General features: G+C 36.3%; 1 protein-coding gene across 2 annotated transcripts in view; it reads left to right on the forward strand.

The window, feature by feature from the left end:
• FAM126B (family with sequence similarity 126 member B) overlaps window positions 1–17,480 on the forward strand; it is a 53,870-nt gene that overhangs the window by 18,861 nt on the left and 17,529 nt on the right. For both annotated transcript variants that reach the window (XM_026049775.1, XM_026049780.1), the window contains exons 2-6: window positions 8,262–8,366; window positions 9,970–10,048; window positions 10,991–11,092; window positions 15,853–16,032; window positions 17,141–17,221. In XM_026049775.1, the coding sequence (XP_025905560.1) occupies window positions 9,998–10,048; window positions 10,991–11,092; window positions 15,853–16,032; window positions 17,141–17,221 (414 nt within the window). In that variant the 5' untranslated portion in view covers window positions 8,262–8,366; window positions 9,970–9,997. The remainder of the gene's footprint in view (window positions 1–8,261; window positions 8,367–9,969; window positions 10,049–10,990; window positions 11,093–15,852; window positions 16,033–17,140; window positions 17,222–17,480) is intronic.

The following is a 17,480-nucleotide window of genomic DNA, read 5'->3' on the forward strand; positions in this document are numbered from 1 at the left end:
AGATCACTGATGTTTCCCATGGTTGTATTTGTTGATCAGTTTGCCTTTTGAAGTCCAGAAAATTGCATTGGAAAAGTAAGACCAGAATGATAGTCAGAATTGACTTTTATTGTTGAAAAACACACCTCATAAACATGAATGGTGCTTTTGAGTTGCATTATATTAAATACTTTGTGATGAAAGAAAAATATCCTAGCATTCATACTCTCTATTTTTAAACTGAGTGTCAGCCTTTTGTGTTCTTAAAGAAGCATTGAAATAATAATTTGGGCTAATATTAGCTATAATTGAAATAAATATGAAATATTCTTTTATTTAAGAGTTTATGGGTGTGTGCAAGTGCAAAGGAGGGAGGAATTTGACACATCAGCTTTGTTTACTTTACGATCTGTTTCCTGGTGCTGAAGGCTTTACTATCTGGAAAGATTAGAATGGGCGATTTCATTTCTTCCAGTTTATAAAATGTCAGAGGGTGCTTTAGGTCAGGTCTCTCTGGTGGTACTTGGACAGAGTAGGGGAAATAAAAGGTAAATTAATTTCTAAACATGTAACCTAAATTCTAGTTAGGTGAATTGCACTGGGTAGAAGGTGCTGGATGGAGAACTACATATTGATCTTTTAATTGTCTGAAATAGATCAATTTTATAATGAAATTAACCATCAAAATAGACGTTATCAACTGAGGATGTTAAAGTTTGATAAGGGGAAGCTACTTAGAATTTAGAGTGCATGTTTCTTAACTATCTGTTCCTGCATGCATTTCTTTTGCAGGAGAAATTGTGACTTTTCTCGGTGTAGGTATTTGCAATCCTCCTCCCTTTTTTTTTCTTATTAAATTCAATTTCAAGATATCTTATAGTTAATGTCTGTTCCTTTTTTTCCTTTTTCTTTTTGTACTTAGTATGGACTACTTTAGTACTGAGCGTGTCTTACTTGTAGTTTTACAAGTATTAATTTGCTGTTACCCTTTTTAGACTACATTTTACTACGCACTTGATATCTTCAGTTAAATCTTTGTAGACGTAACTTACTTCAAGAACCAGAACAGTGAGCCAAGAAGTTGTTTGGAAGTGGTAGGGTTACATGGAAAGTAATTTGCATGGAAGTGTTTTGATAAGTGAAGAAATTCATGAGTTGCAGACAAACTGCCATAGAAAGAGTTATTACATATGAAGTGATGCAAAGGGAGGGGGAGCCTGGATTTTTTGGTGTAGGATGGGCTATCACACAGGATCTTTGTAAGGGAGTGTTTCAGGTTTAGTATAGGATGACTGCATGAAGTTGTTTCTAAGGAAACTGGTACTGAGGGAATGTACAAGGTAACGTTTCCATGGCTGATCTGCGTATATGTTTTTTGTCTTTTTTTAATATATCAAGTCTTTATAACAGAATAATTACTACATATGCCTCTGTACTTAAGACTGCAGGGTGATTTCTTTATTGTTGATTTAAAAATCCTGTAAGTAGAGGAGTATTTTTGTCTCATGAAGGTCTGTATCAAGATAAATGTTTCCTGGACTATTCTCCTAGATCATCTTAACTCTTTTCTGCTTTATTCTTTCCTTAAACTCTTAAGAGTTAGCTGTGAGTGTACAAGGTTCCGCTCCCTTTCTTTCAGGTCCTTAGACTCTGTGAGGTCCAGTTACTGCTAAACTGCCTGAATTCTGTAGTTTTCTACAACTGTGTTGTAAAACAAAATGAAAACTCATTTTGTAGTTTTATTTATAATCATCTATTTTCAGTTTTGTATTTTTATCCACCACACTAATTATTGAGCTTTCAGCATGCCACCAGAATTTTGCATCTGCAAAGCACAGCTTTGTAACCATTTATTGTAATAATTGTCGAAAGATAGAAGGTTTGGCAGCAGAGCTTTCTGGCTTGTGAAAAGCCACAGTAGCTGGTTTAGAGCTCAAGAGATTCAAGAGAGGCTTTTGGGGACAGGAAATGAACAGTATCTTTTCTTCCTTTTCTGGCAGCAACTGAAACTGATGGGACGTTTTTGATGAGAAACAGTGCTCACTATCATCAGTGCGTGGTAGCAAGAACATTTACAAGCGTATTGACAGTTGCCCTTGCCCTCTGTGTGTAAGGCTTGTTCCCATCACTTCCACATAGCTTTCTTTGGCCCTGGGATCTAATAATAAAGTTAAACAAGTCAAAGCAGGAGTGGGAATAATGGTGTTTTATCCAGATATTTTGCATGACTGAAGATTGCTGGGTAAGACTGGCAACCTGAATCCTTAACGCTTTAGGATTTACTTTTTAAATTGGAATGTATTGCCGCTTTATCTTGCAATTAAATTAACTAAAAACTGGAGTTGGAAGAGGGCTTTCTTTCTGTTAAAGAGAAGACTTGAGCTAATAATTTAAATTAGTAGTTCTCCAGGGAATATTTTATTTCTCTCTTTGTCAGTTCTTTCGCCTGTAGAAATCTCTTTCCCCGTGCTACGGAGCTGTTACAACCAACAGAACTCTGTCAGACTGTAGTTATCTCTAAAGCCAAGTTATTCTAATATCTTGGCAGCAACTTTTGAATTTATTTGATGCCTTTATTGAGGAAGGCTGTATAAGTATATATTAAGTGTGGTTGATACAGAAAATTGTTTTTATATAGAAGAATATAAAGGAAGCACAATGGTATTTGTGATATGCTTGTTATAATAATATATATAATTTTCAGTAAGTACAAGTAGTAATCAGCTTATGGGGCCCATTACCTTGAGGCTTGAACGTTGCCAGTTTTGCAGCTCAGCTGGTTTTGGCTAGTCTTGTATTCAGCTGGGGTCTGATTAGCCTAAAAGCTGCTCCCTTTTCCAATGTGGAAAGCAGAGCACACCCAAACTCCAGGCTATGTAATACTGTCTACTGTGCAACCTGACAGCAGCTGGATGAAGTTGTATACAGCTGCCTCCTGAGCAACTAGGGCAGGAGAGGCTCCTCCATGGTTTCATTTTGTGTTTTTTGGTTTGTTTGTTTCCCTGAAGCCTATCAATCAAAGTCGAATAAGTAAAAAGTACTTCTGACCACCTGGTCACGTGTTGTTTTTATCTCTGTTCTACTTTTTGGATTATTAATTCTGTTAAGACAGGATTCTCATTGTGGAGCTATTGACTTTCTGCATCAAGGGAACTGAATGTGAATTTAGTTCAGAATGAAGATGCTTTCTTGATTACAGAAGTAGCATCAAAAAATCTTCCTTTAAATAAACTTCTGTCCCTATTCAGCAATGAATTAGACTCCTCTTATGTCTGAATGTGTAGCCTGGAACAATGAGCTGTATCGATAATTGAGTCTTCTGTTATTTTAGGCCTGTTCTCTTGAGTGGTGTTCTCTTGAATAAGTGGCACTAGAGAGTTTGTGCAGCTTAAGGCTTTGCTCATCTCTTTCAAATTTCTCCTCAGTACAGATGATAATTGCAAGATATTTTAGTTGTAGCTTTGGAGGCCAAATATTGGTTACTCAGCATGCACTTAGAACACAATTGCATTATATGCATCGTGATGTCTGCTATATTAAAGCCAAAAAATGGACTTGTTCTTGAAATGCATGTCCCTTTTGTGCAACTGCACCCCTTTATTCTGAAGCCAGCAAAAAATCCTGTTATCTAAGAGAAGTACTACAGTCATCTTTTTATATGTTAACAGCGAATAATAGTTTTGCTTTCCCAACAGTAGTAGCTTGATATTTTGATGTAGCCAGTGCCATTGGGTCTATTATTTGGATCATAGTTTTGTGCAGGAACAACAAGTTGGTTGGAGTTAGTGTTTTAAATGCAGACTGGTAGATAAAAATGTATTTATGATGAGCAAGTTGGTAGAATATGCAGATGATGCATACATCTTTTTTTTTTTTTTTTTTTTTTTTTTGTCAGTATATTTGTATACTGTGTCAGTATATTATTTCAGCTCTTAATTGGCAGGAGAACAGTGCGAGACTGTCTCTTCTTTAGGGAACAGAATGCCATAGCTTTGATTTCAAAAGTGAAGATCCCAGACTACTGATTGAGTAGCTTCATTCTTGAATTCTGCGATTGTGTGCCAAATGTAACTTCAGCTTAGGATGATTTCTTTTTATTATTATAAGTGCTTTTTTGGAAGCATTTCAGTCATTGTTTTTATATTTGATGTTAACATTGAGTGACAGTGTTCCCAGCTAGATATTTTTTCTGTTCCATGCTTTAATGTGAATACAGTTTATCTGTTCATCTTCACCACCTGCTTGTGCAGAATTTAAGGAGTCCTAGAAATCAAACTATATGTTTAAAATAATTGAGTATAGTTATTACTGTTACTAGTAACTGTATTACTGTTTAGTTATTAGAGCCACGGCGTATTACAACTTCTGAGCCAGCAGAAAAAAAACCATCCGTTTTAAAGATGAGAAGCCTGCCTCATTGCCTGCATTCTGTTCGTTTTGGAAGAGGCACGAACAGTCTTGAAACGAAACTTGGTACTTTTCGTTGAAGCCACTTCAACTTTGAATAAATCTACACAGGATTCAATGCTGCTAAACCAGTTTACTTCAGAGACGCACCCATAAAGCTGCTGCACGTTGCAGAGGTTGGTTTAGTGCACAGCAAAGCAGGGGAATGGGCAGGAGATGTTCCTGATGCTCATGAGGAAATTCCAGCGTAGGTCAGCTAGAGAATCCCCCTTCCTGCAGTGCTCCTGTTGCTTTCTAGCTGGTGGCAAAGTCCGGTCTTGGGTGGGTGCAGTCCCCAGCTCCGAGCAAAGACCTTTGCTAAGCTTTTATTAAGTGTTCACACATCCCATTAGTGCACACTTACTGTGCTGTAAATGCATCTCCTGAGTAACTTGCCTGCTATTGCAAGTTGTAAGATCTGGCCAGATAATTTGAAGGGACGGGTTGATTTGTGCTATGCCTACACGAATAGACCAGGAAAGTGGCCCTAGCCCAAGTAGGGGTGAGGTAATTCTGTACTGTGACAGCAGAGCTCCTTAGCTGCATCCTTTCTAAATCATATGGGCAAAACTGGTATTAACATCTGAAAACTGTCCTACGTGAAGAATGCAAATGTAGCATTGGACAAACAAAAAGCTTGTGTTTATATTCTTCTATAAACGTTATGCAAGACAGGCACCTCTCTTAGAATAATAGAATCATTATGGTTGGGAAAGACTTTCAAGATCGTCAAGTCTAATCGTAAACACTTCAACACTGTGGCTGTTAAACCATGTCCCTAAGCGCCTCATCTACGCATTTCCTGAACATTGCCAGGGACGATGACTCCACCACTTTCCTGGAGAGCCTATTCTAAGGCTTCACTGCTCTTTCCATGTAGAAATTCTTCCTAACATCTAACCTGAACCTTCCCTGGTGCAACTTGAGGCTGTTTCCTCTTGTCCTGTCAGTATTTATTCTGCAGAAGAGATTGACCCCTGCCTCAGCACAACCTCTTCCTTGTATAAGATGCTTTTCCTTCTGGGGTACCTTCATTTTATTGGTCTTCAATGTATACCATGTCAGAAGTGTTCGGAAAATGTCAGGAAAAACGAGCTGTATTTATATAAACAACAACATAAGGCAAATGTGGAGTTTTTGTTGAATGAAAATGTGTAGATCTTATAGCATTCAGTGTTTTCATTCTCCTAGGGACAGTCAGTAATACAGATGGTGTTCTCTTCAGAGATGAATAAGCATAACATGGCTGTAGTGTGATGCCCTGCTACCTAATCTCTAATCCTTTGCATTTTGCAGTTTGTGTCACACAAACTGAACAAAAATTTTTCTGTTTTCATGTCTTGCAATTTCCAAGTAAAACTGTTAAAACCTCAGTTTCTTATATGTAATAAATAGTATGTGGTGTTTTTTGTTTCTGCTACTGTCTTTAAAGGACAAAGATACACTTTTTAGTGGCTGTTTTCAAGGTGGTTCTTTTGTAGGCAGCAGCTATGGCATTGGTTCTGTAGCTGACTCGCACTGGATGCGACAAACGTAGTTGTGCATTCCCTACCTTGCACCATACTTCCTTGTCAGACTCTTTGGAAACCATCAGAAAACAAATCTTTTCTTGTAGGCGTATAAATCTAACCTGGAGAAAGGAGGGAGAGAGTCAAAGACCCTAAACAGGGCTTGTTTCAAGATCAGATGCATGGGGACAGAAATATGTGCAATACTGGAAGGGAAGGTGGGCTTCACCTTTTCCATGTTAGCTAGCTGTTATATACACTTAACTGTTATGTGAATTTGTGTCCAGTTTTGACACCAGCTCAGGTTACATTTCTAATTTGGTGTGACTTATTTAACAGACAGCTGTAAGTGGATTTTATGTTAGGCTTAATAGACTTTCATAAGAGAAAGCATTTAAGCAGCATGTATCAAGTGTAATGCTGCAATTAGAGGTGTTTTTACTGGGTGTCTACCAGTTAAAGTTTATTTACAGATTTTGCAAATATTAGCATGTGCAACCATTTGCAGTGCTTTGCAACTTACCTTTCTGGTCCAAAGGTCAGGAGCTAATTTTGAGGGTAGCTTAAATACTGTGTCATTCAAATACTTCATGGTTTTGCCTTGTTATAGTGGGAACACTGGAACTTTTTTTTTTTTACCTTTGCTGTAATGGTTTGAATCATTCTTGCAATTCTTGACGTCTATGCAGTTTCTTTAGATATTCCAGGCTAAATCCTGACCCGGGAGAATTGCTGGCTCTTCAAATGCACTGATTTCTCCTATTTGTGTTTCCTCATTCCAGATCACTACATCTCTTTCGTAAATCAGACAAGTAATGATTGTCTTGATGCATGTGATTCTTGATAGCCTTGTGAATTTTTCTATATTTTTGCAAGTTATTTCCTTTAGTGTTCTCATTATGCTGAGTTTTAGAGCTGTAGGGCAAAGAACACATGTTGTTACTTAAAATATACAAGAGCATTTGGTGCTCAGTGAAGCAAAATGCGTGTTTCATGAATGCCATCCTGTTGAGCTGTGTTGTTGCTTCATATGTGCTGCTGATCATTGCTGTATAGAGCCTTTAAAAAAAAAAAAAAAAAGAAAAAAAAAAAAGAAAAGAAAGAAAAAGAAAAAACCCACATGATCTTAATTCCCTCTTAAAAGGTTTCTCCCTAGCTGACTTCATATGGGGCTGATAGTCTTTTGGTGTCTTATGTAGTGTCGGAGGAGAGCAGTCACTTGCTTCCGAATTTACCAGGATCTTCCAAGCTGAAGTAATCATGCTGAGGCGGGAACAGGGAGTTTTTGCTTCTGGCTTAAGAACAGTTACTGCATTCAGTATGTAGAATACTTCAGATCCTCCCCTCGCTGCATCATAAGGTTACGTAATGATTTAGTAATATCTTCTCCTTAAATTTAATTCCAGAAAACCTGCAGATTTGGTTAATGGGTAAGCAGATGAAGGAATGAAAAACACTGGATAGGTAGAGCCTGTTTCTGCTCTCGGTCTGTGCAGATCTGTTTCTGCTGAGTCTTTTTGTTTAGACGAAAACAATACAGAAATGCAAGTCACATCTGTATCAGCATCTGCATCGTGTCTGTATGCTGAAAATATATTTGTCAGGGAAAGAGTCTGGGAAGAGTCAGGGAAAGGATATGATTTTTATTTATCTCAAAGTATACTAGCGTTTCCTCCAAGGAATTGCTCTTTTTTCAAATTAACTAATTTTAGAGAATTCATACGGAACATATTTTTGTATATGACATTTTGTTTTAAATCCTTTCAGTTATAGTTTAGCATGAAAAGAATGGTACCTGCTGCTAAGCTGTATCTAATTAGCATGGAGATAAAAGGAGCCTCTTGGTATCTGATCTCCAAAGTCACAATATGGATTCATCTTGCACTCTATATAAATATTACTGTTTTCATTCATCTTGAATTTTTCTTTTTTTTCCCCACAGTTCTTTGTTAGAAAATAGTGCTTCACCCTTTCTAGTATTTTTGTAATAGTGTTCAGCATTAATACATAAGATTTTTCCAAATTAGTGACAAACCTTGTTTTAGGACTTCATGAAGCCAGTCTTTCCCTTCTTCCTCACTTTTAAAACGTTGAGGCATTTTTTATAGCAAATTGTTTTGTAATGTGAGGGCCTAGATATGCTTTTAGTAATTCAATGAACTTCAGTTTATAAGATTAAAACCTTATATACTTATACTGGTAGTATAACTTTGTCATATTACAATCATATTATTTATTATAAATGTATTATTAATATAGTTATCATTTCATGTAGCTTTATCATATTATCCCTTGCTCTGTGATCATCAGTTTGTTTTCTTCTTTCAGAAAACAAGGCAATATTTGAAGGCTTGACAGATGCATCCCAGGCTGAAAAACTGCTGCATTCCTCCTCCTCTTCCTCCTTTAGAAAACTGACTTCTTTAAAGAGAGGTAAATATGAACTGCTGTAGCATGTTGTGTGTTGTTCTAAATTATCTTACATCTGTGTGGTTCTATTGACTGGTGATCACTAATTCACAATATCTAGCAGAGATGCCTTTTGAAGGCTGTCTGTAGTTTCATTTAGTTGTGTTTGCTGAAATAAATGCTACATGTAGTACTGTTCAAAGTCTTGGAGCCTTGAACTTACAGTTTTCCAACACAATTTTTGATGTATCTTCACATCATGTTACCTGACACTTTTTCCTGCAATTTCTATTAAAAAAAAAAAAGCAAATAGCAACACTTTAGATGATTTTGAAATTGCTTCTAAGAAGTTAACATGTTTATGTGATTAAATATAATAGTCTTCATATTGTTCTCCTCATCTTGTGGAGGATAAAAGAGGAAGAAAAAGTAGGCAGAAGGAATTTGTAGTTTTTCAGAAAAAAAAAAGGTAAAGATATCTGCCAATGTATGGTATCTGCCAACTCTTTTACCTGTTGGTTAGCAGAGGAACACTCATGACAATAAGATAATAAATTATTGTGCACAGAGAAAATAACTGTAATAATGCTTGTTTTTCTGTCTGTCCCCCATGCCCTCCCCCACCCCAGTTGGTTTGGGGCAGTGAGAAGGCTGCAATAGGTTAGAGGCCTAAGCTAAATCCAGCTGAGTCCTAACAGCTTAAATCTCCTTATTATTTTGTTTTTTTAGTCGGCTTATGCTCAGGGTAAGAGCTTTAGCTCAATCTCTTTATTGTGAACCATAAACAACTGCTGAAAGAAGGCTATTTAATGCACAGGGTGAGTGCAAAACCCTATTAAAATATTTGTGTGTCAGTAATGCCATCAGTGTGAATTAAATGCATTAAAACTGCCTCTGTGTAGCTCTCTAAATGGTTTTAACGTGTGTTTGGAAATGCACCACAGTGTTTAAAAAAAAAAAAAAAAAGGTAACTATCATTTAAGCTAACAAGTGTTATATATACACACATTGCCTAATAGTTCTCTTTATCTTTCATGATACAGCGATTGTGTCTGATCTAAACTATAATATATCTTCTTTTGGGGTTAACCTTAATGTTTTCAGCTCTTTTGCTTGCAGTTGTTTCAATTTTTTTTGTAAAATTTTAAATTTTAGGGAGTAAAGTTCTGTTACGATTCTCAATAACTGCTTTTATGCAACTGCTTTACTTTGAGCTGTATCCAGAACTGTCATTAGTGTGTTACATGGTTTCTTCCATGATGTTCTTTACTTTATTCCACTTGTCTTTTCTTTGTACTATATTTGGTAAGAGAGCAAGAATGGGATGGTGTGTTTGTCTTAAATAATGTACTGTTTGGCCTGAAGCTCTGAATCCTTCTTTTTCCTCCTCCCCCATTAATGTGCGGTACCTTTAACTATAAAGATCTGAAGGGAATCGTTTAGAAGGCTAGAAAGTGAGATTGTTTGTCAGAAATACAGATTTTGCTATTGTTTGCATAAATATATTGGAAACTTGTTAACAGCTTTTCATTGATGTAGAGTTTTACAAAACTTAAGTTTTACTCCTGGAACTTTTTTTTTTTTTTTCCTCTTTCTCTCCTCCCCTTCCTCCCTCCCTCCCCTAAAGGTAAGAGAGAAGGAAAAGAAGTAAGAAAATGCTGGGATCGGAACGAGGTGTGGTGGAAGAATGGCTGTCAGAATTCAAGGTGAGCTGAGAAGAATGATTTGAAATATCAAATGCTTGCATTAAAAGTGCTAATTTGTGGAGGTAAAATAGCCACAATATAGCTATCGCTTTTTTTTTTCCACAGACTTTTGCATGCTTTATGCATTAAAGGAGGTGACTGATATAGAAAATACAGTGCATATTTCTAGTACTGCCTGCTATACAAATGCAACCTTAAATCATATCTTATAATGTAAAACAAGCTGATAGAATTTAACTGACAGGTGAATAATTCTAGATAAAATTTAAGTTCATCAACATTTATATCTAAAAATTAGTAGAAGTGTTTGGAGTTGGCTGATTAAGCTTTTCTGTATAATCTGCACAATTTTTTTATTTAGCATGAAGTAGCTGAAAGTCTTTTTAAGTTATAATGTTGATAACTGTTGAATGAAGCACAGAATAATATATGAAGTGTAAAACTGGATTTCATAATGATGATGAAATTAATGCATTATTTTAGTTAAGAATTAGTTATTCCTTGCATGTTGATAATATACAAAATCAAATTACTGACTTAATAAAAATGTGTAGAGCAGTAAAGAATGTAAAAATCAGACGTGATTGCCTGGGGGACTTGAGACTGTGTGTACTCATTTTAGATTATCTACATCTCTTAGATTTTATTTAAGTTGTTCAATTAAGACCTTGAAAAGTGCCTGGTAAGGAATGTCAAAAAAGGATAGGAATCTTCACTGCAAGATGTGGAACAAATGCCCTTTTTAAAAAAGGGCAAAACTGAAACTGCTTTGGATTTAGCCCTGATAGTTGCTGTAATAGCTCAAATGCTATTTCAACAGAGAAACATTGGTACAGCATGAATTCTGAAAATTTACTTCAGAAATTGTTTTTCATGTTGCGATAAGACTCGGTGCTTTGTTGGACATCTTTTATACTTCTAATAACTTATTTCTTTCTTTAGGCATTACCTGAAACACAAATTTCCAGTTATGCAGCTACATTGCACCGAAAAAAAACGCTGGTACCAGCTCTCTACAAAGTGATTCAAGACCCAAATAATGAGGTAGGATCCTTTTAAAGAATTTTTGTTAGTATCCTTGTATCTTCCAACTTCACATTTAAATTAGAATAATTTAGAAGTGATAATGGAAGAATCTTCTAAGTTACTCTAGAGTATTCCTCTACATGTTTCTACTCTTTCTCCCCCTAGAAAGCAGCTTTCAGTCAGAACAGAGGCAAAGTAGCCCCTTTCAGTTAAGTTCAATAAGACCAATGTGTTACTCACCTGATTACAGTGGAAGATGGAATCATTTTTATCGAACGCTACAAGCGATTGAAATAACCACATGTTCTTTTTGCTTAACCACCCATTCTCTTTGCTTATACCAACACTGCGTGGTTTACAATGTTGTAAACAAAAGCAGAACCAGGGCTCCAAAACATAAACATACACAATGAAAATCTTACCTCCTATACATAATTCATGTTGCAAATAGTGTAAAACTCAGCTATCTGTTACACTGACTTCTGCCATGAGAATTTTGGAAAAGTGTGTGAAATGTAACTTCTGGATAAAGTATCCAGGCATACAACTCTGCTGTGTAAACTGCTTTAGATAAAATATTTCAAAATAACAGATTTATCTTCTGTGATTTCTTGTATATTTATATATTAGAAGTGTACTCAGCAAGGAAGCTTTATATTTTCGTAGATATAACTCAGCTGCTTTTGGACTGAATGCTTTGTAGAGCTTGGAGGAGATTGCATAACTTTCTGACAAAAAAAAAGATGCTTCACATGGGAGTCAACTTCATCTCAGTTTTGCAACTAGCAGCTTGCATTGTCACCTTTTTCTCTGCAAAAGCTGCTATTACAGCACAGAAGCCACCACTGCTTTTTTTGTCTGTCTCTTTGCACATGTATGTCTCTGTGTGTTTATATACTTCTACATAGATTTTAAAAAATTCCCTTGCAAGAAAGAATGGTAATATTATGCAAAGAACCAGATTTGCAAACTGTTTTCCTGAGGACCTGTCATCTTGCATTACTGCAAAATGACCCATATCAACCTTGACCCTTTGCATCTGCTCTTTCTGCTTGGGTCTGATTCTGATCTCTGTTTTAAGAAACAGAGTCCCAAACTCAAAGAAGATGTACCTCAAGATTTGCTTTTTAAGGCAAATTGAAGCATGTATTTCTTTACTACATTTCCTCCAAATTTGTTTTGTATGTGAGGAGTGTAACTGGAGTATAGCAGTAAAGATGGAATATATCCATCTTTACTTTGGATAATTCTAAGGTAATGTTTGGCTCTAAGTTTGTTTTTAACAGGCTTTATATGGCATTATTTGTTAGAAGGATAACTGATTACTTATAGAATCATAGAATCATAGAATGCTTAAGGTTGGAAGGGACCTCAGAGGTCATCTAGTCCAACCTCGCTGCTCACGCAGGGTCACCCAGAGCATGTGGCACAGGGCTGCGTCCAAGCGGATTTTAAAGATCTCCAAAGAAGGAGACTCCACAACCTCCCTGGGCAGCCTGTTCCAGTGAAAGTAAAGCTTATGTAATGAGAATTACAAAAACCTATTTGGTTTTATCTTGTTAAGCCCAGTCCTGAGAAAATGAGATTCTCTTTGCAGTGCCTGACCCATGCACTTCTCAGACCCAACACTCCTCAGATGGTAACCAACTTCATCCATTGCATTATACTTAAGCTGAAAATGAACTCATATTTTTTGCCATGACTGAATACTTAAAATAGTTTCCAATATCACTATACATTTTGTAGCGCGTTATATATAGCTTCAAGCCATGGTGTAGGTCTTAAGATTTGACAAACCTTGCAAAACAAGACAAGGTTTAAACCTATTAACTGGCTTCCTTGAATCATGACTTGTCTGCATGTCAGAATAATGCTGAAGCGTGATAGGAAAAATGTTGGTGTTCATGTCTTCAAAAATGTTTTTTATTGTGTCTTTGGCTTTTTCTTGTGGAGTTGAATAGCTGTGAACACACCAAAGCACTATAGTAGTTACTACAAACAACTTTCGGATTTTGAAGTAATTTTCACTTGTTCAACTTTTTAATGAAACTAATAACAACTGAAGTGAGAGAGTACTAGCAGGCAGTACTAGGGACTAGATATTGCTGTGTCTTTCTAGGGAGTGTGCTATTGCTTCTGAGACTAGTTTTATGTAATTTCCATTTGAAATAAAGTAGAATAAACTCGCTAACTGCCCTGTTATCTGGTCTGATCATCTCTTCAGATAAACTATCTTTAATGTCACTTGGGTTAGACGTATACGGCTTTCAAATGGCAAAAAGCTTGGACTTTTGACTTCTCTAATGTAGTAGAAGTACTATTTATAGTAATGCTGCTGTATATTTCTGGTTTCTATTAATATTTGCTTAGCTCTTCTTGCACCCATTCTCTACTAGCAGAGCTTCTTGTATTTATTATTCCCTAGAGATGTCTAGATTTTTTTTCCCCTCTATACATTAGCCTCTCGTTCAGTATTTTCTGTTTTAATGAAAACCTACAAATCCATTTGATCATCTTACGTCTGAAATGTGCTAGGCTTTTCATGAGACAAGGGTATGGCTCTGTCTCTGAGGATTTGGACACTTATTGTAACAGATGGTTTTGATAATTAATGTTATTTTTAGATGGGAGTTTGAACAAAGTAAATATTAATTACAAAAGGATTTGTTACTTAATATGTGCATTTTCCAAATATACAAAGTGCTTTATCTATGAAATGCTGGAATAGGTATAAAGTTGAACGTGTCTTGTTGTATTTTGTATACAACAACGCTGGGGCTTTTTCTGCCAAGAGAAGCTTTACTGGCTTCTAGTTTCATTATCAAAAATAAGCTTTGAGTATTTTACTTGTATTAAAAATATGACTTGTAAAGGCCTATGTGTTGCAAATTACTGTACTCTTCCCATTCTATCCATGTTACTAGTGCCAACTCTCTTCCCTCCTTCTCTTGTGGACTTTTCCTTTTCTTCTGTTGTAAAAACATCCTTTTAGCTTAACATAACTAAGCTGTCAAGCAGAAGCCTTGTTAGACAAGGTACTTATACCACAGGCTTGTGTAAGAAGAGATTTGACTGATAGCACAGTTTTATTTTATGTAGATATGATATTACAACTTATATAATTGACAGCTTAAAAATGGCGTGTTTCACTGAGCAGGATCCTATGTGCTAGAAATGACAGTAGTAAATATTTTTACCTTTCCTTGACCGCTGTGAAGTGGATTCTGTCTCGAGCCAGATATCTTAATGGAAATTCTGACCAGTTTACTTTAGTGTCTGTGATGTACTGCAGTAAAAAATCCAAGTCCAAGCAGATGTCTGAAGTTGTACAGTCAACAGCTTTATTGACTTGCACACTTATCAAGCATTCAGGCTAAGTAGAAACAGCTGTCCCTCTGCTGACAGCAAGGGATTTCCTCAAAGTTTGTTGGGTTAGGATTCACAGCAAGCCACAGAAGTGCTTGCTCATACGACATAGCTCAACACTGGTAGTGAATTCTGCAGGGCATTTGGCATACTGGGAATTTCGTGATTAGAAAAATAAATGAAAGAAAGAACGCATTACCATCTTCAAACATCAGCTAATGCTTTGAAAAGTCATAAGCTGCGTGTCCTTGGGAATAAGGGTGCATACTGGAGGAGGCATCGTGTATACATTCTCTAGGCTTCAGCTCTGTACAGGGTATTGCCTGATTAAGCCTTTTTCCTCACCAGTACAATTGCTATTGTGTCAGTAAAACGTAGCGCCTTTATTTCTCTAAGAATGATATGTATATTAATGTTTAATACTTTCATTTGTGTTTATGAGAGGAATATAAGCCATGACTGGTTAGAAAGAAAGTTAGAAAGAAGATTAAGTTGAGATTCTGGCCTCTATTTTCAGATTATGCGTAACTTTTCTGTATATCTGGTTTGGCTGCTTGGATTGGAGATTGAGCCCCATGATTACTTGCCTTAGGTCAAAACATCTCCTTTAACTTGGGAGGAAGAAAAATATATTTGTAGCTATTGGCCAAAGATCCTTACCAAAATTCCATTCTGAATATTAACTTTCAGTGATTTTGAACTCTCATATAACTCTCGCATTTTCATAGGAAAAGGGAGACACACTGACTTTTTTGTTATTTTCTGTTCTGTATGAGTTTTCTGGATTTGTCTAAACAACACACTTGGACTTGGAGACCCTTAATGACAGGGTTTTCTGATGTTCATTTTTGTTTGATAAAGGCCTTTTTTGGTTCTTGCACTGAAACCTGAAAGGTATCTCCAGAAATGAAAAATCAAGTAGCACTGCATTAAATAACTGCGTGTTTGTTAGGTTTGTGCTTAAAAAAGGTAGCTGAGAAAATAAATTCATACTTCTATCTATTGACCTGTCATTAGCAGCTGCTACTAATCTTTAACTTTTGTACTTTATTGGACCTTGCAGCTACGCCATTAAAATTTTATGGTGCATATAGTTGAAGCCATTTGTCTGTTGCAAACCTGTATACAAAGTAAATCTCATACTGATAGTCCTCAAGAAAAACATTCTGACTGTAGTAATATACATCTTCCCCTACTGTATATCAATTCCCTCTGAAAAAAATCTATCTTTAGAGACCTCCTTAAAAGGAATATGACTATCGTCTTGGTTCATTTACTTGTTTGTCATCAAGGAATTTCATTTTTACTGGCTGCGGTGGTGGCTTTGTAGTGTAGCTTCTACATTAGTTGTGTCCAGTCCTCTTAAAGAAGCCTAATAGTAATTCATTAGCCTTTTCCTTTGTTTTCCACAGCTTCTGGAGCCTGTTTGTCACCAGCTCTTTGAACTTTATCGCAGTTCTGAAGTTCGGCTCAAGAGATTCACCTTGCAGTTTTTGCCTGAGTTGATCTGGGTTTATCTGCGTGTAACTGCCAGCAGGGATAGGCAGAGTAACGGTTGCATTGAAGCATTGCTGCTTGGCATTTATAACTTGGTGAGTGAGACAGGCTAGCACTTGCACTTCAGGCTTCATACTTGTTTTGAGTGGGACTGTAATTTTAAGAATAAATTCAAGTAACCTGAAGTGACTAGATTTGGCAGTTAAATGCAAAGGTAATTTTTTATTTTACTGGAAATACTCCTCCATCATTATGAGGCTATTTAATAAATCAACAGTACTGCCAGTAAAGGCATTCTCTAGTGAGAAACTTCCATTTTAAAGGATTTTAAAACATATTACCCTTTTAAACTACATTACCCAGTTGCTGACATTTTTCTGTGCATCTTTCTTAAAGTCCAGAATAAATCTCTTGCAGTATATTAAATTCCAGGAAAACTCTTCCCATTATATCCTTAAAGCCAACTGCAAGTACTGTGCTACTTTGCACTAAATTTTTACATAAACTGGAATATCTGAGGCTCATTGTTTTGAAATTTACAGTACAATGTGAGGATTTTAGACCTTTTTTGATGAAGTTCTATATAATTGCCCTTACTAATTATATTTGCTTTAAAAACTGCTGTTTTGCTTATATAGTAGCCTAGCAACTATAAAATCTGATCAGTTAGAGGTTTTTTTTTCCCAAGAGGCTTTCTGTGTATTTCTTACTGATACCATGCCTGCAGAAACATCGCCAGTCCCCTTGATTTCACCTTTCTCTGTGGTGGAGACACTATGAAGTACAGCAAGTGACTCATCAAGCCTGATGCATCTTTATCTCATGGCCCTAAAGTTTAGCCTTGCACTAGTGTGCAATTCTAGAGGAGTGCAGTTTTTCTAGATGTGCAGTTTTGTAGGAGGCTAGAAAAGCTTTTAATTCCTTTTTTTTCCACTGCAGAAGGCACAATGATCAAGACGGCAAATCCTGTTTGTGTCCATAGTATAGGTCTTTGCCCATGTTTATATAAACTTGTGTATATATAAATCTTGTGTATATAAATTCAGCAATATTCTGCATACACACAAAGACCTTAGGGCGAGAAGTGCTGTGTTTGATTTATTGGTACTGTTAACTATCCTTTAAGGCTGTAGAAGATCCCAAATCCCATAGCCTTACTTCTGCGGTGTGTTCTTGTCTTTTTGTTTTGTTTTTAAACTGCAGGAAATTGCTGACAAAGATGGAAACAACAAAGTTTTGTCTTTCACCATCCCCTCATTATCTAAACCCTCAATATATCATGAGGTAAGAGTGCTGCTGTGGCAAGTCAGAAATAGACCTATTAGAGGAATGAAAACGGGATGCATTTGATGCAAGAGTATATTTTTTAAGTCATCTTGTTGCAAGATACTGACACTGAAACTTTAGTGCAATTAGTGTAATTAATTCAATAGCAGTAATAGAACAGCCAAGTAAACATTGAAAAATACTTGCTTACACTACAGATTGAGGATGGAGGTTTGTTTGGTGTTGTGTTGATGAAAACCACTACCAACTGGTTTTC

This window comes from Nothoprocta perdicaria, unplaced genomic scaffold, assembly GCF_003342845.1.
Source record: "Nothoprocta perdicaria isolate Ctin4 unplaced genomic scaffold, notPer1 scaffold_11, whole genome shotgun sequence".
Taxonomy (NCBI): domain Eukaryota; kingdom Metazoa; phylum Chordata; class Aves; order Tinamiformes; family Tinamidae; genus Nothoprocta; species Nothoprocta perdicaria.